General features: G+C 43.1%; 1 protein-coding gene across 1 annotated transcript in view; it reads left to right on the top strand.

Moving 5' to 3' along the window:
* The first annotated feature begins 400 nt into the window (after positions 1–400).
* Positions 401–14930, top strand: part of Prkacb (protein kinase cAMP-activated catalytic subunit beta) — a 92420-nt gene continuing 77890 nt past the window's right edge. The window contains exons 1-2 of the mRNA XM_035450668.1: positions 401–713; positions 783–1250. Coding sequence (XP_035306559.1) covers positions 401–713; positions 783–1250 — 781 coding nt within the window. The remainder of the gene's footprint in view (positions 714–782; positions 1251–14930) is intronic.

Consider the following 14930-nt stretch of genomic DNA (forward strand, 5'->3'; position numbering starts at 1 on the left):
TTTTTTTTTTTTTTCAGCAACAAAACTTAAACAACATACTGAAAAACCTCCTCAGCTTACTTTCAAGTCAACAGCCATCCAGACAGTAAACGCCAACTGCGCTTGGTGCTCCGAAGACAAAAAATAAATTTACACGGTCTCTGCCCTTTCGGAAGTTAATCTTTCTGTTCTAAATTTGGAATGTGTGCTTACATAGAAAAGCTCAAATGAATACAGAACGGAAACTACTAGAGGAACATGTAGTTACCTACCTAATAGGCTAACAGAAAACTCAAGCACTCTAGGATGCACAAAAGCGAGCCAACCATTGGGAGTGTGTTCATTTTGAAATGTGCACACGAAGTTGGTAACTGCAACGATGCACACAAGAGGACTAGCGTGCAATTAGTAACAGTTCCCCATGGGAGACCGGCGGGACCACGGAGTGCGAACTCGGGAAGGAGGTGAGGGACCCGGTGTGCGGGGAGAGCAAAGGGCAGAAGCTCCAGTGACGGCTGGGAGCGGAGAGCGGGCACTGGCGGCTGACGCCGGGTCCGCAGGGCGCAGAGGGGCGCGTGCAGCTTCCCCCACCGCCCCGACGGCTCGCCCTCGGGTGAGAGCGGCCCGCGCGTGCGGAACCCGGGCCGCCCGGAAGCAGGAGCAGGCCGAGCCCCGGCACTGTGCCCCCCGCCGGGCTCTAGGGCACCGGATGCCACGCCGAGGAAGCCCTCGCGGTTCTCCCAAGCTAACGGTTTCCACGTCCCTCCGCTACCTCGGGGACTGGCCTCCGAGTGCCGCCTGAGCAACCGCGGCGGAGAACCGCGGGGTCGCCGCTCCAGCCCGGCTCAGAGGGGCTGCCACCCGCCGGGGGGGGGGCTTGCGCAGACGTCACTTCCGGCGCGCCCTCCCGCCCGCCCGCTCGCGGAGCCGCTCCGGGCCCGAGGTCGCGCTCGGGGCGAGCGGCTGGCGGCCAGGGCGCGCGCGGAGCCGGGGGCGCGCGGGAGGCGGGCTCGGGAAGGGGGAGTGTCTGCGCGCCGCCGCCGCCGCCGCCGCGGTCCCCGTCGCTCGCTGCCCGGAGCTCGCCGCATCTCTCCGCCCCGCGCACCCGACCGGCGCGAGCGCAGCGCGAGCGGGAGCTGCGGCGGACTGCGGGGCGGCCCCAGCCCCGGCCCCCTCCGTCCCCGGCCTGCCCTGCCTCCGGCACCCCTGCTCGCCGCCTCCGGGCCATGGGAACACTGCGATCGCCAAGAAAGGCAGCGAGGTGGAGAGCGGTGAGTGGAGCGGGAAGACCGGGCGGGGCGGGCGGGCGGGCGGGGAGCCCCCGGGAGGTGGGGCCGCGCTGCACGCCCCGGGCCCGAGCCCCCGAGGCCGCGCGCCGGTCAGGCCTGGCGGCGGCCGCCTCCGCCTCCGTCCCCTCCCCCACTGCGGCCTGGGGGTGCGGGCCGAGCGCCGGGGCTCCTCCGAGAGAGGGCGAGCGGGCGGGCGAGCGGGGCGAGCAGGGCGAGCGGTCCCTGCGGTCCCCTTTCTGACCAGAGCGAGGAGGACGGCCACGGTCTGCAAGGCTTCCCCAAATATGGTCCTTGAAAAGAAGTCCCTTTTGTGATCGCACCCTCGGCTCCTCCCCCTCCTCCCAGCGCCCCCGACACCCCGACCCTCTTTTAGGGAGCTACAGGTAAGTGTGCTTTTGGGGTTGAGTTGGCTCTTACTCCTGCATCTCCCGAAGCAATGCATCCCAGTCTCGTCACGAGGCCAGCGAGCCAGCGAGCGAGCAAGCGAGCCAGCGCCAGTGTGGGTCTCCAGCGGTGACATTAACCTCCGGTGCTGAAGGATCTTTCTTCCCAAGAGTGGAGGTGGCAAACATAAAACACTTTCTCCATTCGAGAAAGGAAAAAGTGAGGCAGGCTTGCTTTTACTCTAGACACCCTGGGACGTGGCAGGGTGCCTGTAAAACTTCAGGTCTCCCGGAGTTGAAGTGTGGTGCTCCCAGACACGGCTGGGCGGTTTCTTCTGAGAGCTGGAAGTGCAGGCATTCAGGACTTGACACAAAATCTCAAGAGAAAAGCGTCGTGGAAATTGAATTTCAGTTCCGCAATGTGATGTGATATATAAGCACATACATATACACGTGTAGCGTAACAGGTTGTGAAGGAAAAAATTGCGTGGAGTTGTAGGGGTCATACTAGATTTTACAGTTCAGAATAATTAAAAGGTACTTGCTGTTTGTTCCATTGCCGTAGGTAAATGACGTCTCAGCTCTTGAAGTAAGCCCGACGGTTAGTTCATGTTTATGTAAATAATATCTCCCATTGTGTCTGTGTTTATAACTGAAGGATGAAGCTAGCCTTAGAATTAGCTTGAAGCAAGCGGCGTTTGGTCTGTATGAATAAAGCAGAATTGAATTGTCTGAAGAGGGTCTAGCTATTCGTTTTGTGTAATGTAAACAACAAAGTCAGATATTATGGTTTATGTTTCATCAGTAAGGTTTGTTCCAGAAAGTTACATGAACAGTGTACAGGCTGTTAGGAGACTTTGAAAAGCCAGTGTAGAAGTAGGACTTCCATGCTTGTTTATTAATTATGCAAATGCTGTGACTATTGTCCAGAGTCACAAAGGATAAATTTTATACCCACTGGACATTGCTATTCCCATTTCTCTTGTACAACGTGTATGTTAGTTGTGTTATGAAAATGTGCCTGACACTTAAATCAGCCCAGTGATTTTCTTAGCAAGTGCTTGTACAGTTCTTGTGCTTTTAATGGTAATCCACTCTTGTAACGATAAATCTTTACGCCAAGCCAGTGCTTGATTTATCAACCAATAAGAAAACATATATGCAGGAGGACCTCCCCATCACACTCTCATGCAGTCTATACATTACTGCTGCTCAGCTTCCAAACCAGTTTTCTCCTCGACAGTGTTAATTTAAATTGGTAGCTATGACAGAATCTTGTGTAAGTTTATTTATAGAAACGGAAGATCATTATAATACTTTGAAAAAATGTGGTGAAGTGTCAGAGGAAGATAGCAAATGTCATCTCATGGGTAAGTCATATGAGGCATTTGTGGGTCAGCTTTTGTGGCTTCATTTGCAGCAGAGTTAGCTGGTGTGTGTCGAGGTCCTTCTATAGCAAAGACATTGCACTATGTTTTAATGTCTTGTCGTTACACACCTAACTGTTCTGTGTATTTTCAATGAATTACTCTTGAAATTTTGTGGCTTAAAATTTGAACGTAATTGTTTAAATTTCTCTTGATACACAGAATACGATTTTATAACTATACATTAAGAGCTCAGTGTATGCATCCTTCCCATCTCAAGTGCCAGACCTCTGAGGAAGCTGGGGTTGAGGTCATGTTAGTAACAGCAGTAAAGAACAGCTCTCATGTTCTGACTGCACCCTACATCATTAAATAATTAATCCATCTTTCAGAATATTTAGCAAGTGTTTGGGGTTTACTTTTAGACCCTGTGGACAAAATATTAAAATTTTACTATTTAGTGCCCGCTGAAAGGTAAAATGTAAATGCTAACATTCTGAAAGTAAAATTAGAACTCAGAAAATTATCAGTAGGGAAGTGTTTGGTTTGAAGAGCTAATTAAAGATATGAAGGTAAGATTTTTGGTTTGATGAGGAATAAGCCTCCCACAGACAGGTAATTCGAGAGCTTAGTTCTAAAAATACTCCCAAAGAATGAAGTCGACATAAAGATAAATGAGAGGGTTTTGGAGTTCTGTTTTGTTGGCTTTTTTGTTTGTTTATCTGTTGTTAGTTTTGACTATCCAGGGCTTGTGTTGGGCTCATTAAAATCTTCCCCTGTTCTCACAAATATAAAGGACTCCATTCGATTGCCACCGTTTCTAGAGAGAAATTAATTTGAGTTCCTCAGAGAATTGGGGTATTTCAAAGAACAACTTTTACCATTATATACATCTCCTGTGTGCTTTAAAAATTATTTTTGAAATAAATGCCTTTCAAAATTTGAGTGTACTTACTTAAACATTAGTTAATACACAGAACCATAAACTTTAGAAACCAGAGGCCAAGAGTCTCATATGTTTTCAGTCCTTGTAATTCAATAGTAGCTTTATTTGGGTATTCTAACTGTCTGAAATAAGAGTGATTGTCTTTCCTGTTCCATTCTCTGGATTCATGTCATGATCTGAGAAATAAAAGGCTAAAGTATCTTGCAGGTATTTCATTTTCAATGTGGTAAAAATGCTAAAATAACTATATGTAACTTTATAACCTTAGATCCTTCATTGCTGAATGTTTGTTACTCATTTCTAAATATGTATCTTATCTTCCTGTTAGGTAGCAAGCCAAAGTGTCACTTGAACTTATATTGCTATTGCTAATGTGTTTAGAATTTTGCATCTTCCTGTACTTGCAAATAGTTCCATATAACCCAGCTCCTGTGGTGACAGACATGCTCTCCACTTACATGGCTAAGTTAAGAGGTATCTGTCCCGATGTAGCTACTGAGAACTTGAAATGCAGCTGCTGCCACTAAAGAACTAAGATTTTACCTTGCACCTGTCTAGTTGTTGTTGGGTATATTGGCAGCCCATGTTTTTGACAGAGCTGTCTTTACATATAATAAAAAACATTGTCTCTTCTTTTTATAATTTTGGTAATTTGGTAATCATGAGTATATTTGGAGGAACAAAATTTTAGCTTTATGTTTTCTCAAAACCATCAACATTCTAAGTAACAATTTATAAAGTTGATGAACAAATTTTGGTTAAGTTACCTGAAATTCCTTTTGTTGGTACTTGGTAATAAATATAAGAAAATATACTTCAGTGGAGAAAGTTCCTTGAGTACCAGTTCAGCTTCCAGGGAGAGCAGGAATCACTTATGTTCATCCTCAGCTCCAGTTCCGAGATAAATCACCCTGAATTTAGACTTCCACAAAAAACATGCATGTATTTGTCATTCATCAGTCCTCTAACCATTCCTAGTCAATACTTAACTGTCTGCTTCCTACCAGGCACTGTGCAAAGTATAGATGCAAATAAAAGTGAGGCTTGACTCTTGTCCTCAAATCTGAAGGCAGTTGCTCACAACTGTCTATGGTAAGGTGTGGGACACATGGGCCCGGCATTGGTACCAGGGCAGAAATGGAGTATGGAAATTTCTATAGGGAAGGGTGCAGAATTCCTGAGTCCTCTGCAGTTGTCTCTTGAGTTCTGCTTTAAAATGTTCCAACTGTGTTAGTGGCACTCCAGCCACTTTGTTTTCTTTGCTGGACAATGTGATCTGTGGGGCAGAAATACTGTCCATCATTATGTGTGCTTTTTAATACAAATCTATTTTAAATAAAAATGCTCACACAGCTTTCCCTTCCAAACAAACTACTTGACTGGATTGCTGCGTAAGAACAAAGCTGAAGCAAGACTCCATTCTGTTTTGATTTGTATTTGAGGACAGGTAGAAGATGCTACCTTTTTTTTTTTTTTTTTTTTTTTTTCGAGACAGGGTTTCTCTGTGTAGCTTTGGAGCCTATCCTGGCACTCGCTTTGGAGACCAGGCTGGCCTCGAACTCACAGAGATCCTCCTGCCTCTGCCTTCCCGAGTGCTGGGATTAAAGGCGTGCGCCACCAACGCCTGTCAAAAGATACTACTTAAAAGCAAAACAAAGCAAAGCTGACCTTCCCCCGAGGCCTGTTATACAAGTGTAGCAGTGTAATGGAAGCACTGTTCGTTACAGGCCATACTGTGCTCCCTGTGCATTCTGAGACCACACGCATACCTAACAATGTACCTGGGAAGATTGCTGTAACACAGTTACATGAGTCCTTGGTAGGCACGTTGATGGAGGAAGAGTAATTTAGAACGAGTACTACAGCTACAACGGTTTAGTAGAAACACTAGCATCCTCCAAATGACCAGGTTACAGTAAAAGACACTGTCCGGGAGTCTCCTTTTCACCTTGGTTCATTTCAGCTTTGTGAGTACATAGCTGGTTGATCCATCTGCTTATAGAGCAACCCTGCCAGAGAGCATTAAAGCGCCCATACCTGTCCCTCAACATCTGGGTTACCTACACCATATTTTGATATCAAGTAGAAACATAAAACTCTTCTAAAACTGCCAGCATTTTGGCTACCATGGAACTAGATGGGAAGAGACAGCGATTGAATGAAAACAAGCAAATGTTCATGTGCAGGGGATGTGTTTCGAGCCTTTGGATTTAAAAAACAAGACCCCAGAGAAACTGCTACCATGGATTTTCCAGGAAACTTCCTTTGCATCCTGATATAGACCCCAAAAGCCATAATCGAAATACCTGAAAACTACAGTTACGGGATATTATAAACCAGTAGCTCTCAACCTTCCTAGTGCTGTGATCCTTTAATATAGTTTCTCATGTTGTGGTGACCCCCACCAGAAAATTTATTTCATTTCTACCTCATAGCTCTGTGAATCATAATGTAAATATCCTTTATGCAGGATATCTGATATGCCACCCCCAAGGGGGTCACGACCCACAGGATGAAAGCTGCTGCTATAAATGCTGAATGAGTGAGTGGGCGGAAGAAGAGTGTGGTCTACGATGCAAACTACAGTTTGTGACACATAGCCTCTTTAGCAGCTGATGGATCAGTAAAAGCCACTTAAGTACCAAAAATGCTAAAAGGTGCCAAACAGAGATGTGTACAAAACAATAACAAGACTTCTTGGCTAGGAAATTTTCTAAACAATAAAATGACCTAGTAGATTGATTTAACATTAAATGTATCCGGGTAGTGGTGGCATACACCTTTAATTTCAGCACTCTGGGGGCAAAGGCAGGTGGATTTCTGTGAGTTCGAGACCAGCCTGGTCTACAGAACCTGGTCTCTAGAGGCCAGGACAGCCTCTAGAGCTACACAGAGAAACCCCATCTCAAACAACAACAACAACAAACTAAATGTAACAGATTTTTTAATATTTACACATATTTATCACATAACAAAATTACAAGGCAGAGAACACACACAAAATCAAGACTTCACTGTACTTTCAACAGTATCTATCCCACACTAGATGTAAACATTTTTTTTTTTGGAATGGCTCTTTTCAGTTTATTTCGTGATAGAGTTAGACTAGTCCATGTTAAAAGTAGACCCCAAATGGTTACATTACACAAGCTGTGAGGGTTTTAAACGTGTGACAAGTGACAGAAGGGAAAAGCTACTCATTACAAGAAAATCCTCACTTAAGCTTCACAGTGCCGCAGGCACTTAAAACTCATGTGCCTCCAGCTGGGCATCCTTAGCCTGCCCCGTCTATCAGGAGCTGCCATACGTTCGTATGCTGGTTCCCCGAGGTTGGTTTACATGTATGGAGATGCTCAATTGCAGTACCATTGCAGGCAGATTTCTTCTTAAATGCCTTCACTGGTTTCTTTTTATTGCAACAATCAGCAATTCCTTGGTCTTCCTGGAATTCTTACATGGACATAATCCTGGGTGCCAGCGGGAAGCAGGCCGTCCCCCTTACGTGCATCAGCAAAGGCATCAGAAGAGCAGCTCTGGATAATCGATGTACCGTAGGGCTCCTTTCCCTTGGTGGACACAGCCTGCAGAAGGCTGCTGTGGAGAAGGGGTGGGCACAGACAGAGCATCGGCAACAAGGGGGGTCGAGGGGAAGGCAACTGAGTCCTAGGAGAGCTGGACCTGCCGGTCATTGTTATAAGTCACTTATTCACTGTAAGATCATGCCATGCTGAATCCTCTTTTTACATATTGGAGATGCCTACATAGTCAGCTCTCCGCACCCTATGAGTTTAAAAAAACCTTGGTGGTTTGGATCTCACTGAAATCGCTTACTGAATCCCATACCCCTTTATGACTGAAATTGCCATCTTCATGGTCATGAACCAGAATCCAGCTCCTAGGATGTAGGAAGTGTGATTATGATGAACTTCCACTCTGACCTCCAATTACTATTCTAGAAGCTTCTACGCTGCCACAATCGTCTGCAGCCTGCCTTCGTTTTAGCATAAATCATACAGGAGCCATAGATATACATCTTTCACGTGGCTCCTGAAGCACTGTCACAAATCCTTCCTGAGACGTCGTCAAGCCTCCATCTACAGCCTCTGGCTGGAAGAAGGTCACTCGCTTCTTTCTATAAGTGAGCAAAGTTGAAGTTTTGTTTCATGACATAAAACTCCTGAGATTGTACCCATCGTTGTGCTCTCACCAAAGCCTGCTCTGCACTTCCCTGTCTTCACGGATATTAACTGACCCTCCGAGGTACATGGGCATTGTGTCCTTTTCAGGAAGATCGTCATGATTAAGTAGTAGCTAGACCATGGTTATTAACTGACCCATGTTATAGTGGGCACCTGTGCCCTTGTGGGGGAGATTGTCATTATTAAGTAGTAGCTAGACCATGGTTATTAACTAACCCATGTTATAGTGGGCACCTGTGCCCTTGTGGGGGAGATTGTCATTATTAAGTAGTAGCTAGACATTGACTACATCATATTTTGTTAAACTCCTCTGGTAGTGCTGAATCTAGCAGCTGTGCTCAAGGGTCCAGAGGGATGGAGTCCCTCATGGCAGGAATGGCCTGGTATGGCTGCAGGCCCAGAAATATGGCTTGTGACAGTTTTGTCTGTATAGGAAGCAAAGAACTTGTTTAGTGTTTTGACTCCAGGGTATGCCAGGGTTGTTGGTTCATGCTATGGTGGAAACTAAAATCATGGTTTAGTGAGTTTAGATGGTTTAGAAGTTGCACAGTGGTTAAGAGCACTTGCGCTCTTGCAAAGGACGTGGGTTCAATTCGTAGCACCCGAATGGTGTCTCACAGACATGTGTAACTCCATTTCCAGAGGGTCTGTTACCTCATCTAGCTTCCACAGGCACCAGGCAAGCACATGGTGTTCAGACATTCATGCATGCAAAACACCCATGTACACAAAACATTTTAAATTAAACTCTGTTTTGGAAATGTTTATTATAACCCCTGCATGACCCCTCTCCCCCACATTGTGGGGTACTTTACTGTATTTACCATTTGGGGATAGTAGCTACTTTACCTGATACAGTTGCCTTTCTTTGTAAAGAACAGTATAATGTATCAAAGCAATATCACTTCTTTTAAAGTGTGTGTGTACGTGCATGTGCACGCATGTGCCCGAGAGCCTGTGAAGCCCAGAAGTGACAGATCCCTCTGGAGCTGGAGTTGCAGGGAGTCTTGAGCCACCTGAGACGGATGCTGGGAACCTAAGTCATACAAGCTCTCAACCACTGAGCTATCTTTCCAGCCCCCAAATTACAACACTTTAATTGGGAGAAGAACATCGGTCTTAGGGAGGTCGTAGACACTGGATTGGGAACACATTTTCCTTTTGAAAAATCCTTCTTTTGAGGCATCTGTTGCTCATCTGTACTACTGCTACCTCTTACTGCTCTTATTTTCATCTGTGCTGTGCTTGCTTCTCACCCAAAGCAGGACATCTCACAATCTCTTTCAGTTCGTAAGGCCTGAGTTCACTTTGAGTGGTTTCAGATTCTGTGTGGAGAACTGTCCATCCTCACTGGGGCTCAGAAACCTGGCTTTGTTATCTGTAACCTCCTTCTCTGTCATAATTTGGATGCCTCATCTCATCAAGAACCTGTCACATCCACGAACCGCTCCATGATTACCGGTGTAGCTATCATTCTCTGAACAGTGTCTTTTCTGATTGCCACTCAAAGGCTCGTATCTACTCATCCACTAGGCCTCTCACTTCCTTTTCCTTCTTAACTAGTCAAGATGATAGGGGACCCAAACCCTTTGCAATTCTTTTTATCATATCTGTTTGATAAATCCCAACTCTGAGAGACTCAGCTATCCTTCTTTATGCTGTCAGTCAAGAGTTGAACACTTGGAGAAAGCCATGTGGAAGGGTGCTAAAATTCATTGTCACCTTCAAATGGGATGTCAGCATAATGGCAGTTTTCTTACATTTCTCTGAACAACTCTCCCGTTCTTCATGAGTTCTGTTTCATTCTTCTGTCTGGCTTTTCCACTGTCTTCCTCTTTTAATAATAATCTTGCCTCACATGTATGCCACAGAGAAAATCAGATAGCAGATGGGAAGTCACAGTGTTCAAAGGGGAGAATATGTTTCATCTTCAGCTTGTAGTTCTGAGATCTTTTATACTGACCTCTCTAGGAATCTTGGTGATTTCATTAATTATGAGGTGTGTGCATGTGTGTGAAGCATTGAATTATTTTTATTGTTACTGTTGCTGGGACAGAATTCCTGAGAACTTACAAGGGGGGAAGATTTGTTCTGACTCATGGTGTCAGATGTGGCAGGGCAAAACTTCACCATTTGGCAGCCAGAAAGCAAAAGGCTATAGGAAGGCTCTGGATCTCAGTGTCCTTTCAAAAGTGTCCCTCTAATGACACCTTTATCTGATTAAAGAAGGTCGACTCTTTGTCTGACACACAAATTGTGTATTGTGTATATATCATGTCCGTATGTATATATCATATATGGACTTATATATACGTGAGTATACAACATCATTACTATATGTGTAAGAATCCATCCCTACATACATACATAATCGAGAATGGGTGTCCTAGTTAGCTTCAGCTGTCAGTTTGACACAGCCCAGAGTCATTGGGGGATTGCCCATATCCGATTGGCCTGTGGTTTATTTGTAAGAGATTGTCTTGATAGGTGTTTGATTGACACGTGAGGGTCCAGCCCACTGAAAGTGGCAGCATCCCTAAGCAGGTGGATCTGCACTTTAAGAGAACTGGCTATGCACAGCCAGGGAGCACACCTGCAAGTAGTATTCTTCCGTGATTCTTGCCTCTAGTGCAACGCCTGAGTTCCTCTCCTTATGTCCCTCAACAATGGACTGTGACCTGCAAGTGTAAACCTGTAAGCTCATTGCTTCTGAGTCACTTTTGGTCATAGTGTCTATCACAGCCTCAGAAAACAAATTAGAACAATTCGTAATCTATTAAAAGTTACTTTTACAGCTATGAGTTTTGAATGCTAAACCAATATTGCATGCCTAGGAAAAGCTCAGCGTAGTTGGGAAATGTCATTTTGTAACCTTTGTGTAGAAGTGAGTTTAGTTTGTTAAAGTTTCCCTATATATTTAGATTTTTATGACATTTTCTTTGACTAATGTCCTCTAATATTTTGTTCTCAAGTGTTTGAGTTATTTTTTAGTTTAATTTCATTGAAACAAGAATATATTTTGAAAGACTTTCTTAAATTTTTGGACTTGATATATGAGCCACTATATAGGGTATAATTATTTCTAGTAAATATCCTGTTGGTAAAAAGTCCTGTTGATTTTGAAGAATATATTTGCTGTACTTGCTGCTAACAGTGTTCTCCTAATCCTCAAACTTCACAGTTTTAGACAAAGTTGGTCATTATGTGGGTCAGTATTATTTATTTTTATTAATTATCTTTTAATCTGTTAGTTATAGCTAAATATTTAAAGTATCTCACTGTATTTGTGTGTTTTGTTCCAGTCTGTCAAATTTCATTTTAAATGACTTTAGGATATTTTTCTTTTATAGTTATTTGGTGTCTTTATAATACTTCCTTCTTTAGTTTGTTAGGCATTAGTTTTGTTCATCTATTAATCTTACTAGCATATGTATGACATACTTTTCTTAATAGTCTTTAAGCTTCTCAGTGCTTATATGTAAGGACTTTGCTAGAATAATTGAGTTTTGCTAACCCACTCTAACAATTTTTATTTTCTGATAGAGTTTCTTTATAGCCTGAGGTGTTTGCAGCTGTGTTTGCATTTGTGCTTGTCACTTGTTTACTGTGGTTTTTGTCACACAACTCCTTTTCTCACCTTGTTTCAGTTCTTCCTGATCAACACTTGGTGCCCACTTATTGCTTTTAAGGTTTGCTTTTCTCGGTTTCTCTAAACACGATATTTGTTCATGACGTAATGCACTGTAATACGAGATTGTTGCTTTATAAATTGCAGTGAGTATTAAGAGCCGTATCATACTACTGGACACCTACTTCATTAATCCTAGCTGTATTTTTATGTACATATAATATATAATATAAAATATAATCTATTTTAATTCTACATATAATTAGAATCCCACCATTATTATGGTTATTCCTCACCATTAATTGTTTGATACTGATGATAAAACCTTGTCATAACATAAATTGGTCTCTAAGGTCTGTTTTCAGAGCAGCTGCTGTCTGTCAAAGTCCCAATCCGGCAGAAGACACTGGCAGTGCCTGGGGAGTTTTGTCAGCAGGGTATAGCGTCAGGGGCCTTGTCTAATATTTGGACTATTTTGTGGCCATTTTTGACACCTTTGCTGCCCTCTTTTGTTTCTTATTCACAGCATGATCTGTTGGTTAATTTTGCTCATGAGTGATTTCAAACCATCCACAGTACACATTTCTTTTATTGAACAAAGGGAGGTAGATTTTTTTCTTATAACTTTAAAAAATAAGCTTATAAACAGTAGTTAATATATATATATATATATATATATATGTAGAATAATCTAAATTATTCTTGGTTTTAGAATTAGGGTTTTTCGTTGGTTTTTGTTGTTGTTGTTTTTCATTTCAAGATGCAAAAGCCTAACTGAAAGGACTGAAACAGTGCTGGGGAGACAAGAGGCAGGTGGACCACAAGTCCAAGGCCAGTTTAAGTTACATAATAAGAGATTGTCTCAAGAAAAAAAAAACCAGAAAAAATAATTTTCAGCAGTTTGAGAGTAAAAGTTGGAAGATTGACTTCAGACATCACAATATCCGGGATCTCAAATGCTGTCATTATACTCATGTCTGTCTTTGTCTCTGCCTCTGCTGCCTTTGTTTTCAAATACTAATGTGACCTTTTCTGTTACTCAGAAGGTGGAGCTAAAGTAACTCACACTGCTGCCTGCTAATGGACGTGCTAGACATAGTATACAAGTGCTCGTAGCAGGTGGCTTAATTTGCATCTCAAACGTCAGCACTAGAGTGTCCAGGGAATGTCCCTTATAGCTTCCCCTCTTCTGTCATCACAGGAGAAGGGAAAGGTGTGAGGTGAGCCCCTCTGTGGCTTCCAGCATGGTCTGTTTCTTACCTGGTGGGAGGATCCTTCTGTGTGTATGATGTCTTATTGGTTGATAAATAAAGTACTGTTGGCCGACAGGAAAACAAGATAGGGGGGACTAGGAGTCAAGGAGGATTCTGGGAAAGGTGGGAGAAAGGGCAGAGTCACCATGTGAGCCCGGGAAGACAGGACACTTCCGCTGGCGTCCGATAAGATAAGTTTTATAAAATATAAAGATTTATGATAACTAAGACTGAGCTAGCAGATGAGAAATCCTAGTCTTTGGCCAAGCAGCATTTGTACCTAATATAAGTCTCTGTGTGTTACTTAGAAAGCGCCCACGTGGCAGCAGGACTCGGGCTGCTTGGCGGAAAAACTTACTGTTACATTTACCTATGCACATCTTCCTACTGTTGGTCCCCTGCAAGGGCATTCACTGTGTGCTCCACCTCAGGCATGCTATAGTTGTTCATGTAAACGAAAACACAGCTTTGAAACAAAAGGACACCCCAAATACCATCAGTCCCTCTCTTAGTCTCTAGGTGCTTGCTCATGTTATTTTCCCATGATACCTTGATTTCTTGCAGTTCTGAATTAGAAAGTTAAAATCTCCATAATCATAACTTACATAAAATTATTGAGGGAAGCAGAAGAAGAACTTGGTGTTTATGTAAACAAGCAAATATATACGTGCACATAAAACTGAGAAGGTACTATTTATGGGTAGCTAATGTAATCATCTTGTTTGGGAATTGCTATTATAATTATATCTTTATCATTGATCCCATGTTCCCTCCATAAGAGTGAATGGGTGCTTTGTCATGGTAATAGTTCAGACAGCAGTTACTCTTAAGTCATTGCCAGTTTTAGTGTTTCCTGATAAACCATCTTAAGCTGAAAATATTTTCAGTAAGAATGTGTTGAGCGCCATGATGTGTAAGCGTATCACATCAGTTGGGAGCTGTACCTCACTTCCAATGCAGGGCATCTCAAAAATACAGCTTAATACATATTGCCAGCCTAGGAAATGATGAAAATTCAAAATTTAAAATACCAGTTTCTACCAAGTGAGTGTTACTTTTACACCCTTACAATTTGTACCTTGATAAATCAAGGGTCATCATAGTGGATTGCTTGAATTCTTCTATCTGTGTTGTCATCAGTATGGAAATTACCAGATGACACTCTCAAGATTGCATGGGTCTACGGTTTCCCTGCAGCTCCTGCATCTTACGGCAGGGGACGGTGCTTCACTGCTGAGTCACACAGGACAGGAACTCCTCTGGCCTACTATTTCAGTGAAGTGGCATCCAGAACACCCAGGGGGCACTCCCAACTGTGTGTCAAGGAATTTATGATGTCTCCTTGGTAGAAACCCTCTCTTCCAAGGTCTTGTCTTTATAAAATGGCAGAGCCCAGAATTACAGGGCAGAAAACAGACATTTTTTTTCCCCAGTGGACAAGTAAATTGGGTGCTATATTCCAGTGACTCTAACATGGATAATTTTTTTAGCATAGGGGTTTGGTACTAGACTGCTTTCTAAACCTTACGGTTTTATAGTTATGATCAACCAGGCAGCTATGACAGACTCATCCTTGTTGTAGATGCAGATACTGAATCAGTATCTACAGGTAGGAAAAAATAATTAGAGGAAATGATAATAAAGCCCTGCAAGGAATACTTCAGCATTGAATTCTGTAATATTTTTATATCATAGATAATAATGATGGAAAACCCAGTAATGACTGAGTCCCAGAATGACTCAGAAGTTCGATTACAAATGAAAGGGGATTGGGAAATTCTTTAGTATTTTTGTTTAATGTTTCATTGTCTAAGTGTTCAAGACCAATATAAAAAGTTGTATAAAATTTTAAAGAGTTCTCAGTAAATGACTATAAAATTGGAATT

The sequence above is a fragment of the Cricetulus griseus genome (assembly GCF_003668045.3).
Source record: "Cricetulus griseus strain 17A/GY chromosome 1 unlocalized genomic scaffold, alternate assembly CriGri-PICRH-1.0 chr1_0, whole genome shotgun sequence".
Taxonomy (NCBI): domain Eukaryota; kingdom Metazoa; phylum Chordata; class Mammalia; order Rodentia; family Cricetidae; genus Cricetulus; species Cricetulus griseus.